The following is a 15,937-nucleotide window of genomic DNA, read 5'->3' as shown; positions in this document are numbered from 1 at the left end:
AGCATTATATATAATAGCCAAGATAAGGAGACAACCTAAGTTGGGTATTGACAATATTATCGACACAGATGAATGGATAAAGGAAATGTGACATATACAAAGTAGAATATCATTCAGCCACAAAATAGAAGGAAATACTGCTTTTGTGACCACATGGATGGACCTTGAGGGCATTATGCTAAGTGAAGTAAATGAGACAGAGTAAGATATACAGTGATATGTGTATGATAAACACGTATCACTTATATGTAGTATCAAAAGAAGCTGAACTCGTAGAAAGAGAGAGTAGAATAGTGGTTTTGCCAGGTTGGGGCAGTGAGTGAAATGGGAAACGTTGGTCAAAGGGTAAAGCTATAAGAAGAGTAAGTTTTGGGGATCTAATATATCCTATGGTGATGAATTGAACTGAACTGATTATAATGAACAGTACTGTATTACTTACTTGAAACTGTTAAAGTAGATTTTAAATGTTTCCAACACACACACAGAGACCACAGACACACACAGTAAGTATACGAGGATGTAGGTGTTGATGAACCTTATTTCAGTAATCATTTTAAAATGTATGCATGTATCAAATCATCACATTTGCACATCTTAAACTTACATCGTATGTCAATATCTCAATAAAAGCAGAAAAAAGAACAAACCACATAGGCTATTTTTTGATCTAAGTGAACTGCTGCTCATTTAATAAAAAAGAATGCCTCAGCATAAATAAGTGAATTTCAGTGTAGTCCCAGTATTCTCATGTTTCTGAATCACCAATAGGTTCACACACATTTTCCTTATTTCCTCTGGCCCATTCAAGTTGAGAATACAAAGGAAGGCTGCATATTTATAGCCCAAACTTATCTGTGCCAAATTAGACGTAGGATAATCTGACCCATTCAAAGTCTTCAGCTACCCAGATCTTGTAGTGACTTGTTTTGACTACTGGCTGAGCCAGTTTGCAGATTGGTGCGTCACCATGAAACTTCTATTGGAACATTCTTCAGTTTGCAAATGCAAGTCATCTTGAGACCAAACAAATGGTCTTATTTATAGGCCTTCTCAAGGATCCAGCAGAAGTTGGGAAAATCCTGTATACTAGACCAGTCTGACTGCACAAAAGACTTGGCAAATGATAGCAGTGTACCTCCTGTTAGGGGTTTATTGGTCAGCTTCCCTTCTTTTTAAGTACTAAAAATGCCCTATTTGAAAAAAGAAAAAACTTCCTCTCCCCATTTTGTGGAAAATACCGTAACAGTAAAATCCTATACTGTGCATTTATTTACACCCTCCTGAACTTAAGTAAATGCAGAACAGTAAATACCAGGTAGGCAGCCTGAATCTATACATGTGCCTTCACTTTTAAATTTTCAGAAAAATCTCAAATGTTAATTTATGAAATTTATTAAAAAAATTTTTTTAAACATGAAATGCCCACAAATCTGTAGTTAAACCTCAGGATGAATTCATTGGCCCCACAAAATACATGTGACACTTTCTGTAGTAACATCTCACGGGTCTGTTATAATCTAAAACTTCCTTTGCCTATGGCTTTTTGATTTTTTGTTTACACAAAATTCGCTTACTAATGCACTGAATACACATTTATACAGTCGTTTTGTGTGCATACCTACAATCAATTTGGGAAAAGTTGAGCCATTTTAAGCATTTTGTTTCTTAGTGGGGAATTAAGCCAGAGAAAATGCTATTAAATATAAGGCACAATTCAGAGAGGAGTTTATAGATCACCTAGAAAAGCCTGAAAACCATTTCACAAAGGCAGCCAGAGATGTCTATGGCCATTACTAGGAAATAAACCTCTGTGTGAAGAATATCATTCCTTCCTTACCCAACAAGCCTTCTAAGGCAATCAGGCAATTAGGAAGCAGCTCTCAGATTTGGGTTTGAGATGATACAAACCGAACATTTAGTATGTGCCTGGCTTTCTTGTAATTCTCACTATAAATGGCATTATAAACATAACATTTATGATGTTTTTCCCCTTTTGTTTTAATGATTCACATTTATAATTATTAAATGTATCAGATGGCAGCTTCCATGTCTCCTTGGACTACTTTGTGAGCACTGTTAATCTCCCTATTCAAAAAGGGTAAACAATGAAAAAATTATTGCTATCTTTTCTTAAATTTGCTTCTTAATCACCTATGCCAGTGTGAACACTTGCATTTTAAAATAAATGAAACAAACTAATCTGAGTCTGTAAGACACACAGTGCAGAGTTCACCAACAAAAACTGGCGATAAAACATACCCCGATTTAGACATCCAATGCACATGTATTTATAATTGCCAGAACTGCCCTGAAATGATGCTGGTAATGAGGGGTGTTATTTTACAAATCAAGGGAGAGAAATGAAGGAATAATAGAATTTGTCTAAGATCACAGATTGTCACTCTTATCAGTTAAAAAGCAAAAATAACCTTGGCTGCATTGATTTCTCATAGTTTTTGAAAATTCTGTCAAACATCAGTTTCTTTTCCACTGACCCCCTATAATTCATCAATGTTAACTGTACAGGTTTACATGGATCTACTAACTGAAAAATCCCGTTCAATATTCTGGGGAACATGGTTCTCCCAGAAGCAATAAAATACTTTCCCTAGAACAGGGGCCACACAAGCCTGTCTTATAATCACACAGAAAGCCTGTGAGACCTCAGACTGAGGGGCGACCTCAGACTGTGGGTGTGTGGGGTACGATCTGGCCGGAGACCTGAGAACTGGCCTTTCTAACAAGTTCCCTGGTCCTGCTGGTTTGGAGAACCTTACTTTAAGAACCTCTGCCTTAGAGAGCAAGAAAATATTTGGTAGGTGGCCGAATACATGAAAGGGTATTTTGGTTCAGGGTTCCTAGTTTCTCTTGGATTAGAGTGGATCTGGAACCAGAGATTTTCTCTAAGAAGTACACAGTCCACTTAACGAAGCTAGCAACCCCTTCCAAAAATGGCATTTGCACTGTTTCCAAGGTGCCATTCCAAGCAGTTCTGGTTGCAAAATAAACAGAAGAACTGTACTGGTATCGCTCAGAAGCCATGCTTTGTTTCTGTGTTCTGGAAACATTTGGGGGTGATTCTATAATTGTCATAAAACTGGCTCTGCATCCTGTTCTGCTCTCAATACTTCTAACACTTAAGGAATCAAAAAGAATGAGAGAAGAGGAGGACTGATGCTGGATCTTTACACTCCTACCTAGCAAATCCCAGGCTGAGATGTTTCTTCACTCAGGACACATGTCTAGGAGCCTGAATCCTCTGTTCTCTTGGATCCTATTACATTTTCTGCGGCTGTTTCTGTACTTCTTAGGGTCCACTGCCGTTTCCTAAGGGCACCTAGATCTCCTTCGGAGGAATGCCCTTGGCTGCACTGTGCATAAACTGAGGTGCCTACTCTCCTGCTGTCAATGCTGAAGCCTTCATACAGGCCAGCTCCTCCCTTGGGTGGTCACTGGACATCTTAGTTGGACGATGAACTACACTCAGCCAACTGGACACTCTTTCCTGGAACTTTTACATCAAAGAAACAATGCAAAGATAAAAGAAACAGATGGGGTTTGCTCATGCTAGCAGCTGTGCCCTGCCCAGCCTGTCTCTCCATGTTCGTAGTTCTTAATCTGTGATTGCACCTTAGAACCAGGAGAGAGCTTTGAGAGGTCCCACCCTCAATCTCTGACTCAGAGTGTGGGCATCGAGGCCTACACATCATCAGTTTCATTCCCTAAGTTATTCTAACGTGCAGCTAGGATGGCACCATGGCTTTGATCCTGTTTCCTACTTTTCAGTCACTGCCTTGATTCCAGTTTCCCCTCCCTTTCTTTGAGGTTCCTGGCATCATCCCAATAAACTTTCTTTGCTTAGATAATCCAGAGTTAGTTTCTGTTCCTTACATGGAACTGACGTACATGCATAAAGCACACATTCCCTCCTTTCCCATGAGCTCAATTTTAGTAGAAATGATGGCGCCTTTGAATCTAGCTTTACAGACACACACAACAAGGAAACGTGATCCCTTGTCACTGGTTCCACCTAACTGCACACTGGCTAACCACTCACTTCTTGTATATCATGATCCCGCAAACTTGAGACAATATGCAGGTCAACTGCAGTCATTTTTGGAGCCCTGTTGAAGACTGGAAGCTCTCCCACCTGCAGGCCATCGCTGGAGCCAGAAGTGGGTCTCTCAGGCCACGACAGACTATATTGCATCTGACACAGCAGGCATCTCCGGAATCCACCTTTCACGTTTTCGGCAAACCGTTTTCTCACTGTCCTTCACAAAGTTGACATTTTCGGCAGCACGATAGGAAAGATGTCACGTCGGCTGCTCTTCAAGCTCTTGTCACAGTGGTTAGCACCAGTTCTGTCATCTTCATTCTCCTCACAGCCTCCCATCTTAAGCCATGTCACAAATCATAATACATCTAGAGTTGTGTTTTTCTGTTTCTTTTTTTTTTTTAATCAGATTACGATGACCCTAACCCAGCTGCCCACACTTCAGAACTAGTACTGCAAATTCCTCTTCCTTTACCCAAATGTTTCTGAGCTAGAGCTTGTTACTTAATGTCTACTGGAGGATTAATCCAATATGATTAAGCATGAGGCTTTTAATGTGAAAACACTTCATCTTGATATTTGAAATTAAGTGTGAACAACTGAGACAAAGAATTCAAACTACCTTGTGTTTTGTGAAAGTGAACTGACCTCTTTGGGATTGTTAAATTGTTGTTAGACACCCAGGTGGGCACATGGAGTCCTAGCATTTAATTATTCTGCCAACAGGGTTCTCTGTATTGAAAGCTGGGCCACAAAACCTTCATTTGGAAGGTAAGATATTTCAAGAAGGTCAGGTTACTAAATTAATTTGAAACATATTGGGTTAATTGATGGATGTGTTCTGATATTGCATCTATCTGGTAATCAAGTGCAGAATCCAGTGTGAAACGAAATGTGTGAATTCAACAAAAGGGGAAAGCGTGTCTGGTCCACCTCTCTGCATTCAGCCAGCTTTAAGCTCCAATCACTATCAACAAGGGGTAAAACTCCAGCTGAAGTGGGAATATACTTTCTCTCCAAATGCAAATGTCCACATATGCCGGTGCAGGCACCGTAAACACGATACATTCTCTCTCTCCAAATGGATGCATGCCTGCAGACCGCAGTATGGATCCATGAAAATGTCCCTAAACAAGCAAGATAACCGAATCCTGCTTGCTACAAAATTGTTCCAGCCCAGAAACATGAAAGCTGAAAGGGTCAGAGTGGAACAGAATATTTTAGTAGCCGTTCCTTGCAATGGTCCCTCAATAGAACATTCAGACTAAACACACACTCTTAACCTCTCTCTCTCTCTTTAAAAATTGACTTCTAGCAATTCTTAACCCTTACAACTTTCAAAATGACACTTTTGAATTTAATCCTATTGTGGAATATTTTCCTTTGTCTCTTTCAAGTGGTTAATAACTCCATGTTTAAGAACACGAAAGCAGCACATCTCAAAAGGAGGCATCCCCACTTGCTCATCTGGATGGTTTGTATAATCTCTAGGTTAATTATAAATTGTAATTAGGACTCTCACATCCTGTAGTCACTGCTTCATTATGAAAGCCCAGCCTTACCCTTTCCTTCTCCTCTCCCTCCAGCCCATGCCCTTTTCTAATTATGCCCGGATGCCCTGGGGCTCAGACACGCTGCTAAAACAAATATATCAAAGTGTTTGTATCACAAAGAGTAAGCCAGGAAGCAACAGCAACCAGTTTCTACAACATTACTAATGCACGGTGAAGATTCTTGAGACTGGCTTTAGTCAATTTGAGAAAGAGGTTAGACCAGGGCAAAAATACACAAGGCAGGTTTTCTGTGACTTGTTTACTGCTTTTCTAAACATGGAGCTAAAACCCAACAATATCAGGTGTCTTTACTCTCTCGTAAGGATGGGAGTGACAGAAGTCTCTCCCTACTGAACAATCTCAGAATGTGTAAGTTATTGGCACAAGGACATTAATCAAAGTGGCTTAGGCTCTGCCCAGGTGCTGAGTGAAGCAAGAGCCCCAGAGATGATTAGAAAAATGATATAAAATGTATGAGAGTGCGTTTTTCTTTCTCCAGAGAAGGACCAATTTCTAAAATTTTTACTACATAGATTTTTCTTTTTGAGGACTAAGCGAAGAGATGAATTCCTTTATTTCTAGACAAGCAAAGATACACCTAGGGTTTAAATTCTACCTTGAATACCCTATGACCCTATGTAGAGATTTCTGAGTGGTTCAGAGCAGTAACATCAGTGGTCAGAGTTTTTGGGTATCACACCTACCCTAAAAAGGGTATGATATCTGAAAATATATTTTGCACCAATGAGCACGGCATGAGGGCACACTAGTGGAATTTTAGAAGGAAAATGCACAATAATTGGACTTTTTGTTAGGCACCAATGGGATAGATATCCAGCACATTTTATGTAAGATTTTATGTTTGAATTGGAAAATCTGCTATTCTCATGGGGCAAATTTCCTTCAGGAAGAGAGTCACATGGGTTAAAGGATAGCATACAAGCTCTAGAGAGAATTTCTTCTTGGGATGCAGACTTTTACATGAAATATCTTTGGACTTTTTCCCTACTCTCCTTCCTCCGATTAGGCGAGGCTGGTTCATTAGGACTTACAGAGTGTGACGCGGCCGCGTATAAGGCCACCACCACCCACTCAGAGCTGAGAGGCCAAGCAGCCAGGCACTCCTGTCCACAGTGAGGAAAGGCCTGTGTCAGCATGTAACATGGGACCAGGACTGCTAATGTCACTGCCACCCCCACCCACGCCTGCCTGCTACCAAACTGCTGCATCCACAGGCCGGTAAAACAGAACTGCCCTGCTATCGTCTTTTCTCTCTTTTTTGGGGAGGGAGGGTTAGAAAGCACCAGACATAATGTCCGGATGGCTGTATGTGCGTGTAACACAGAGAGAAAGGGAGGAAGGAAAGGAGGGAAGGAGATACTGGAGAAAAAAGGAAAAAATAAATACAGATGCAAAATGACTCATTTACTTCCAGGTAGGCATTCCCCCCACAATAAATAAAGGCAACCATGATATGACATGGATTGGGAGTGAGGGACTCAGACTGGAGGCAAGGACATGGACAGTAGAGCAAGTGCTGTGGTCCAGCGGAGAGAAGACAGAGGCCTGAACCCTGGCAGTGGTACTGAAGGTAAGGAGAAGTAGGCAGACTTGAGAGAGATGCAAAAGCATTGGCAGGGCACGTAGCTAAATCCCTGGGATGCGCTGAGGAAGGACACATCAAGGACGGCTCCCAAGGTTTTGTCTTGGGCAAATGGGTGGGTGGAATCTCTCACTGACTTAGAAACAGGAGTAACAGGAGAAAAGGGAGTTCCATCTGAGTGCTCAGTTACTAAGCCACAGGGATCACATGGTTTCTGCACACAAGCAGCACCTTGGCTTCAAATGCATTTCCCAAAAGAATCCTTGGACACATTTTCAGAGATTTTTAGGACTCATGCCCTCTTACATCTGCTTACAGACGCATTAATCTATGCAGCCTACTTTGGATTGGGGGGGTTGGCATTATGGATTTGTTAATTGCTGATACAATGTACTTTCTCCGCAGGCCATATGTGAAGAGCAGCACTGGCATTCAAGAAATGTTAAATAATAATGTAAATGAGAAAAATTTCCAATCCCAATAATAAAGGGATCCAAGGAACATTGACGCAACTTGCAATCATCGGAGCTGTTTGATTGCCTTGTCACTGTGGGACAGTGACCAAAGTGATGTTAATCTAAATGTCATCTAGAAAGAAGACTAAAAATATTATGGTGAAAATTAAGTACTGCAACCTTAGGAGCTGATTTAAAAATTAGAAGATATAGCAATTTACATCTGTGGATTTGATGATCGCCAAGAGCAACCAGCTGAACATACTCACATTTTCCTTTTCTTTCCCCTCTCTCTTTGCAAAAATGGGTTGTTTTAAAGAGCTAGTTCAAACTAATGTTCCTTCAATCAATGGTTCTTAAATGCTGCTACATATAAGGGTTTAAAACCAAGATGCTTAGGTCATATCCTAGACTAAATCAGAACCTCTGCTGGTGGGGCTAAGGCATCAACATTTTTTTAGGCTCTTAAAGTGATTCCAATATGCAGCTAAGTTTGACCACCAAGGTCTTGAATAAGTAGGATCTGAAGACTAAATGCCTTAGAAATACCTGGGGAGGAAATGATTAAAAAGGGTAGATGCCTGGCACCATTGAAGACTTACTGAACCAAATTATTTGAAGATGGGACCTCATTCTTTCCATTTTTACAAACTCCCCATGTGATTTCTGTGACAACCCCTGCACAAGCTGAACATCGGTGTCAAGCCTTTAGACACAGAATATGTCTGTATAAAAGAAACCAAAATCCAAATAAAAAGGAGCAATTTCATCCCAACACCTGGAAGTTTGATGTTTTGGGTTTTGTTTGCAGGGGGCTGCCCTGTGCACTGTAGGATCTTCAGAAACATCCCAGGCCTCTACCCACTAGATGACAACAGCATCACAAAGTAACAATCAAAATGTTTCCAGACATCGCCAAGTGTCCCTTGGGGAAGAGATCACCCCAAGTCAAGAATCTAAGAGATTCCAGACATGTCTATGATTCCATTATCTTCCACTCCTTGGAATTATGAACAGTGAAATTGACCAGGTATGTCTACCCTGGATTAGGTGTTCTGGATTCAAGTAGGCAATTAGGCTTCCCAGGTGGCACAGTGGTAACGAATCTCCCTGCCAATGCAGGAGATGTGGGTTTGATCCCTGGGTCGGAAAGATCCCCTGGAGAAGGAAATGTCAACCCAGTCCAGGAGTCTTGCCTAGGAAATCCCATAGACAGAGGAGTCTTGCGTGGGGTTGCAAAAGTGAGAGACATAACTTAGAGACTAACAACAATAACAGGCATAGTCTCTCACAAAGATGCAGCACAGGCTTCCAGAGAAGATGGGATAAACTCAGTCACCAGCACCTGAGTGATCACTGATGATGTCTAGCGCAGCAGGGCTGGGCCCTGCCTCCATGTTTGGGGCTGCTGAGTTATTAACAGGTAAAAAAAAAAATTAATAAATGGACAAGAAGCTACGTTTTACCTAATCTAAAGTTGGTTGTGAGATGACAACAGGAATGGGATCTATTGTTGAGTTAAATTCAGTTAAAAGGCAATTTGTTTCCATGGGTTATGAGTTCCTTCTTACTGTGAGTCAAAGAAGAGATAACCTGTCCACATGCAAACAGTGTTCATCCTGGTGAGAGAGGTAGGAAAATATTTTCCAGTGTTAATTGGTGCTCAAAGGAACGTCTCCTCTAGGTGGCCCTAAGCTCCAGATACCCTCTTTTTCTACAAGGTCAAAATCACCAGGTGGGCCAAGACTGACTGTGGACATCTTCAGGACAAAAATGGAAAATTTTAATTAATTTTTAAATTAATTTCTTTAATTAATTCAGATGGCTGCTACAGTAGGTCACCTGGAAATGTTGAAACTCATATTCAATGGGCTGAATTTGCATCTCAAACCATACAGAGTGCTAATGCTGGGCAGGTAATAAGGCAGAGAAGTTACAAATCCAAGCTCCAAAGACAGAACAACCATGTTTGCTATGTGAACCATGTTCACTGAAGACAGTGATTGAATTTATCTGAGCTTCAAACTCTTCATCTGTTAGGTGACAGAAATAATAATACAGATCTCACAGTGATGCATTAAGGATAAAATGAGATAATATATGTAAATAGCACTTCACACAGTACTTTGCATATAGCAAACACATTAAATGGTGACAAGTAGCCTTATTTTAATTACACTTTATTTATGAATTCTAACAATGGTCTCAAGAGGCAGGTCAGGTGGTCTGGTATTCCCATCTCTTTCAGAATATTCCACAGTTTATTGTGATCCACACAGTCAAAGGCTTTGGCATAGTCAATAAAGCAGAAATTGATGTTTTTCTGGAACTCTCTTACTTTTTCCATGATGCAGCAGATGTTGGCAATTTGATCTCTGGTTCCTCTGCCTTTTCTAAAACCAGCTTGAACATCAGGAAGTTCATGGTTCACGTATTGCTGAAGCCTGGCTTGGAGAATTTTGAGCATTTCTTTACTAGTGTGTGAGATGAGTGCAATTGGGCAGTAGTTTGAGCATTCTTTGGCATTGCCTTTCTTTGGGATTGGAATGAAAACTGACCTTTTCCAGTCCTGTGGCCACTGCTGAGTTTTCCAAATTTGCTGGCATATTGAGTGCAGCATTTTCACAGCATCATCTTTCAAGATTTGAAATATCTCAATTGGAATTCCATCACCTCCACTAGCTTTGTTCGTAGTGATGCTTTCTAAGGCCCACTTGACTTCACCTTCCAGGATGTCTGGCTTTAGGTGAGTGATCACACCATCATGATTATCTTGGTCGTGAAGATCTTTTTTGTACAGTTCTTCTGTGTATTCTTGCCACCTCTTCTTAATATCTTCTGCTTCTGTTAGGTCCATACCATTTCTGTCCTTTATTGAGCCCATCTTTGCATGAAATGTTCCCTTGGTATCTCTAACTTTCTTGAAGAGATCTCTAGCTCCAAAATCACTGCAGATGGTGATTGCAGCCATGAAATTAAAAGACGCTTACTCCATGGAAGGAAAGTTATGACCAACCTAGATAGCATATTAAAAAGCAGAGACATTACTTTGCCAACAAAGGCTATGGTTTTTCCAGTGGTCATGTATGGATGTAAGAGTTGGACTGTGAAGGAAGCTGAGTGCCGAAGAATTGATGCTTTTGAACTGTGGTGTTGTAGAAGACTCTTGAGAGTCCCTTGGACTGCAAGGAGATCCAATGAGTCCATCCTAAAGGAGATCAGTCCTGGGTGTTTATTGGAAGGACTGATGCTTAAGCTGAAACTCCAATACTTTGGCCACCTCATACGAAGAGTTGACTCATTGGAAAAGACCCTGATGCTGGGAGAGATTGGGGGGGCAGGAGGAGAAGGGGACTACAGAGGATGAGATGGCTGGATGGCATCACCGACTTGATGGACATGAGTTTGGGTAAACTCCGGGAGTTGATGATGGACAAGGAGGCCTGGCGTGCTGCAATTCAAGGGGTTGCAAAGAGTCGGACACGACTGAGCAACTGAACTGAACTGAACAGTGGTCTATTTAACTTATTATAGCCCATGGAAGATCATTTTAGAGATTGATGGAGTATACAGATGTTATGATTCTATGTGCTCATTTTGCAGATGAGAAAACTGAGGCACCAAAATGAGATATGATCATCTTAGATTTATGCAGAACAGGCTTTAATACTCAGATCTTTAGAATCTACATACAGTGCTGATGTGGTACAAAGAAGAACTTAAACTCAGAATATCTGGGTTTGCCACCTCAATTTTCAGACATTCAGTTTCATCATCTGCAAAATGGGTATAAAAGCACCTGACCTGAAAATGTTATAGCAAGTGACATGTACGGAGTCAGGAATATATTAAAAGCATTTTGTAGACCGCAGAATATCACACTTAAGTACAGATATTTAAGATTATGATTTTTTTGTTCCTTAAAAAAATAGCAAATATAGACCCTTATTTGTATAAGCCTCAAAGTACCACTCACAATCTTTCCTGGTAGTTTTTCATGGCACAGGAAACAGGTCAGGCTCCAGGAAGTGCAGCCATTTGCTCTCTGCTCCGCTTCAGTGCTGATCATGCCAAAACCAGCACCTTGGACAGCAGCCAGAGAAGCCTCCTTTTCAGGCACCTTTAATACTCTGCATTTTCTTACCGACTGCAAGCTACTTCTGCCCTGCACTCTGACCCACACAGGGAAACACAAAAACTCCACTGCACTTCTCTCTGTGTACACTGCAAGTTCAGAAGATGGGTGTTCCCATGAAATCAGGGCTTTCTTTGACCTTCACTATTAGACAGGCATATGATGATCTATTGCCTGCTTCATTTTCTAGGAAGTGAAACTGGCCTTTTCATTTGGTCTGCCTACAGTGAACTGTGTGAATTTTAGGACTTAGAAATTTTCAACTGAGCAAATTCATAGTGAAACATAGAGCACAGCTCCCTGAGAATTTTGTGTCCTTTGGCAATGTCAGGGTCAGAACATCCATTTCAAAACCTCACCATGAAACTTTAAAATGTCAGTGTTAATTTGAGGCGAGATAGGGAAGGTGAAGAAGGACATAGTGATAATGCTGGATATAACTGTACATCTACTTCATTTACTTTAAAAGGGAATAAAAGCCACCGATTCGCCATTTTACCAATTCACAAAGAGAACATCTAAAAGACACAGGAAATAAGAGAGGATAAACAAAATCTTAGAACTTAAAAGCATTTTCAAGGTGACTTCATCATATAAATGGTTCTATGAGGAGTCATTAATTTGGTGACAGACATTACTTTGTGACTTTATTATAAACAATTATTTGAAAATGGATTACTTTCATGGTATAAATGTAGAACTGAGAGGGTCTGCTGAAAATGATAGACCTACTATAAAGGTATAAACTCATTTTAAGCCAACCCATTTTATTTGCTCCTTAACCATAATTTCAAAATTATAAATCATGGGTTGCTTATTATGAGTGACTTGTTAAGGTACCTGGCCCCTAACTAGATGCCACCAAAAAAAGCAATCTGACTCATGCTTCTGTTTACATATTGCATGATTAGTTTTTTCCAATATGAACATGCCTTAAGAGTCACTAAATACCCGATTCAAATTCAGTCCTAATACATGATATTTTTGCCCATTGCTAGGGGTTTTTTTTAAGTGCACCTTCAAACAGAGACTTCAGGAATACATAAAGCTTGCTGTTTGCTAAGGCTGAGATTCAGCACAGATGGGGGAGAGGGAAAGGTCACAGACATCCCAAAACACAAGCCAATACACACAAAACATCTTACCTTTTAGGCTCTGGATTTGCCTGGGTTTTGGGATTTTTTCTTTTTTTGGATTCCTTTTTGGTATCTTTTTTAGCCTCTGGTTCAGATGGGGAGGGAGTTTTGCTCCCTTCAGGGTCTGTGTTTGGTGGCAGCCCACCAAGGTATGCATGCATTTGTTGACTTTGGAGAGGGGGTGGTCGCATGGAGCATGCACAAAGTATGGCCAGCCATGGGAGAATCAAGAGCACACATACATGCACAAACAAAAGAAAGAAAAAGAAGGATGCATCAAACAGCAACAGCAAATGCATTCGAACTAAAATAATAAGCAAAAAAAAAAAAAAAAAGCAAACTTGCATAAGGAAAATCAGAACTGAAAAGAAAATAAGAAATCCAAAACTGTTTCCATGACAAGATGTATAAACCTAACTGTGAATCAAGTGGCAGTCTTACAATATGAAATCCAGACAATGTGTATCATAATTCATGATGATGTTTACCAGGGAGTTTACAAAAACACTTCATTATTTTATAACACTTCCTTATTCAGTAACATATGTAGAATACAGTGTGACAACCCAGAGAATATAATGCAACTTCTCTCTCTCTCTTTAAAGAATTCAGTCCAAGAGGCTGTAACAGATAGTCATCAAAGTGTACATATTTATAAAAAGCAGAATTATGCAGAGATAGTCCCCAGGTATCAGAGTTTTCATGAATATCTTTTATGCAAATGAAAGGTCATGTGCTGGGCTAGCAAACCTGGTAACAATGGGAGGTGATGAAAATCTTGTTGCCTGTTAAATATTCAAACCTACAGTGCTATTGTTACCCAGCTCTAAATGTTGAAGTTGCATCTCATAAAATCTACCAGCACTAGAGAGAGGAAAAGCACCAAACCAACCCCACAGATATTCCAGAGTTGTATAGCTTGCAAAGATGACTGACATGGTCTGATTTAAAAGAAAAAGTTGTCAATTCTGGACTCTCCCATGTAAGAATTTCCCCAGAGCAGTGAGTTTTTTACTGCAGGCTGGGTTTCTGAAGCCACCTAGTTTTCCCTGGGTGTGCCTTCCCTGGCTGTTGGTCAGGGTTCACGGGGTAATGGAGGCTTCTCTTTATAGTAATGTGAGGCTACACATACTGGGATAGTAAATCACTGGCTATGGCAGTGCAGAAATTTATTCCGGGTCTTCAGAGCCAAATGGTACCATTCTTAAGTTATTTGCTGCTTTTTGCATTATTTAAAACACGGATCTTTTCCTCCAGGAGCTGGGCAATGTCTAAAGAAAGAAAGTACTTAGTATGAAGTTAGAAGAACTGATGTTTGGTCTTGTCTGTAAAACCTAAAAACCGAAGGGGTTGACTACACCATGATCTCAGATCTCCCAGCTCTCTGGTTAAACTCAGTGTCGTGATTATCTACGTCTCCCAGCATCACTTTGCTTGCTTCAGCCCTTAAGTCTCCTCTGCTGAGCATTTATACATGCTCCTCCTTTTGCCCAGAACCACTCAGCTCCTACTTCAGTACTCGGCCCAAGCATCAGCTCCTCAGGGAGACTCTCCCAGCATCCTGCCACCCCATCTGAATCATGGTCTTTCATTAAATGCTACCATGGGATTTCATCCCTGTTTCTCAAAGAATCAATTTCTCTGTAACTCTGCCTTTGCTTGATGTCTAGTTTTTGCTCACCATGTACGCTGAAGGTGTATCAGAGACCACTCTAGAAGTCCTGTTTGCCGTTTCTGTCTAGACTCATGAGAGGAGAAGAAATTCAGACCTGTGTGTATGTTCTTTGCGTTTGTGTGGCTGGTGTGTGTGTGTGTGTGTGTGCGCGCCCACATGTCTGGACTACTGAGCAAATAGAAATGGGTAGACTTAGAGATGACCCTAAGAGCAGGACCAGCTGTAAACCACTGCCAGCACCTTAAACATCTTTTTAAAAGGAATACCCCTGGACACGTGCCTACCTGTTCCCATGGACGTGGGATGCACAGAAGGCGAAGCTATAGTGAAGGAGGGTTGGGTCGATCATGGCGCCGTTTTCTGCCCGTTCAAGCAAGTCTCTGAGGTAGCACAGATGTCGGTGACACCCTCGGACTCCGTTCCGGGCGCAGTACTCGTCTAGTACAAACACCTGGCCAGGACTGAACCAGCCCTGATTGGGGAATAAAGGAGAGACCTTCTTTCAAATACAGGTTGGGTTTATTTAGGGGAGAGCTCTGCAGTTGGGGGTGACTGGAGAAGGGGGTTAAAAATAGCCAGAGCCAACACCTCCTGATTGCTCATTAAGCCCCAGTCACTCTGCCACACGCCATGTGTGCTAGCTGGTTCGGTCCTCACCAAAGCCCTGTGAGGGAGGTGCTGCTCTCCCTGGTGGACGGATGGGAAACCCGAGCTCAGGGAGTACATGCAATTTCCCTAGTGTCCCACAGCTAGTAAGTGATGGAGTGTGGATTAGCAGAGGGCACGATTCCAGAAACAAGAGTCTCACCCACTGCTTTAACACTGAACCATAAACCCTAAGAGCACTGGAGTGGGGCTAGGGCAAAGTCTTGGTTACTGACAAGAGAAAATAATAACATTAATGCCTTAAATTGGTACAGTGCTTTACCCTTGACAAGAGCTTTTAGTTGAGCCCATGACAACCTTGAGAAGTAGACAGGGCAGGTTTATGTTTATTTCACAGATGAGGAAATGAAAATAAGAGCTCACAAATAATACAAAATAGCCAGGACTCAAACCCAGCTCTGTCTTTCTCTGTATCTTCTGTATTTTTAATACTCTGGAGCATTAATAAATACTAGGATTGATCTACATTCATGCCAGGACTTCATAAATCCTTTCACTTTGGAAGAAAAAAAAATTTTTTTTTTAGATTTTAAAATGAAGATAATAACAGAACTTTCCAAAAAGAACAACATGACTTTAAGTTCTCAAGTTGTGAATCATATATGATTCAACTAAACTGAGAGGAGCTTCCTGTGCCCAGGCTGAGGTTTTATA

The 15,937-nt window shown here is 41.0% G+C and overlaps 1 protein-coding gene across 1 annotated transcript in view; it reads right to left on the bottom strand.

Annotated features, from left to right (window-relative positions):
* The window catches only part of CADPS (calcium dependent secretion activator), a 476,711-nt gene that overhangs the window by 127,470 nt on the left and 333,304 nt on the right, over positions 1–15,937 (bottom strand). The window contains 2 exon segments of the mRNA XM_070360581.1: positions 12,952–13,110; positions 14,902–15,089. Coding sequence (XP_070216682.1) covers positions 12,952–13,110; positions 14,902–15,089 — 347 coding nt within the window.

This window comes from Bos mutus, chromosome 22, assembly GCF_027580195.1.
Source record: "Bos mutus isolate GX-2022 chromosome 22, NWIPB_WYAK_1.1, whole genome shotgun sequence".
NCBI classification, from domain to species: Eukaryota; Metazoa; Chordata; class Mammalia; order Artiodactyla; family Bovidae; genus Bos; species Bos mutus.
Note: the sequence above shows the minus strand (reverse complement) of the source record. Positions and strands in the feature narration are given on the sequence as shown.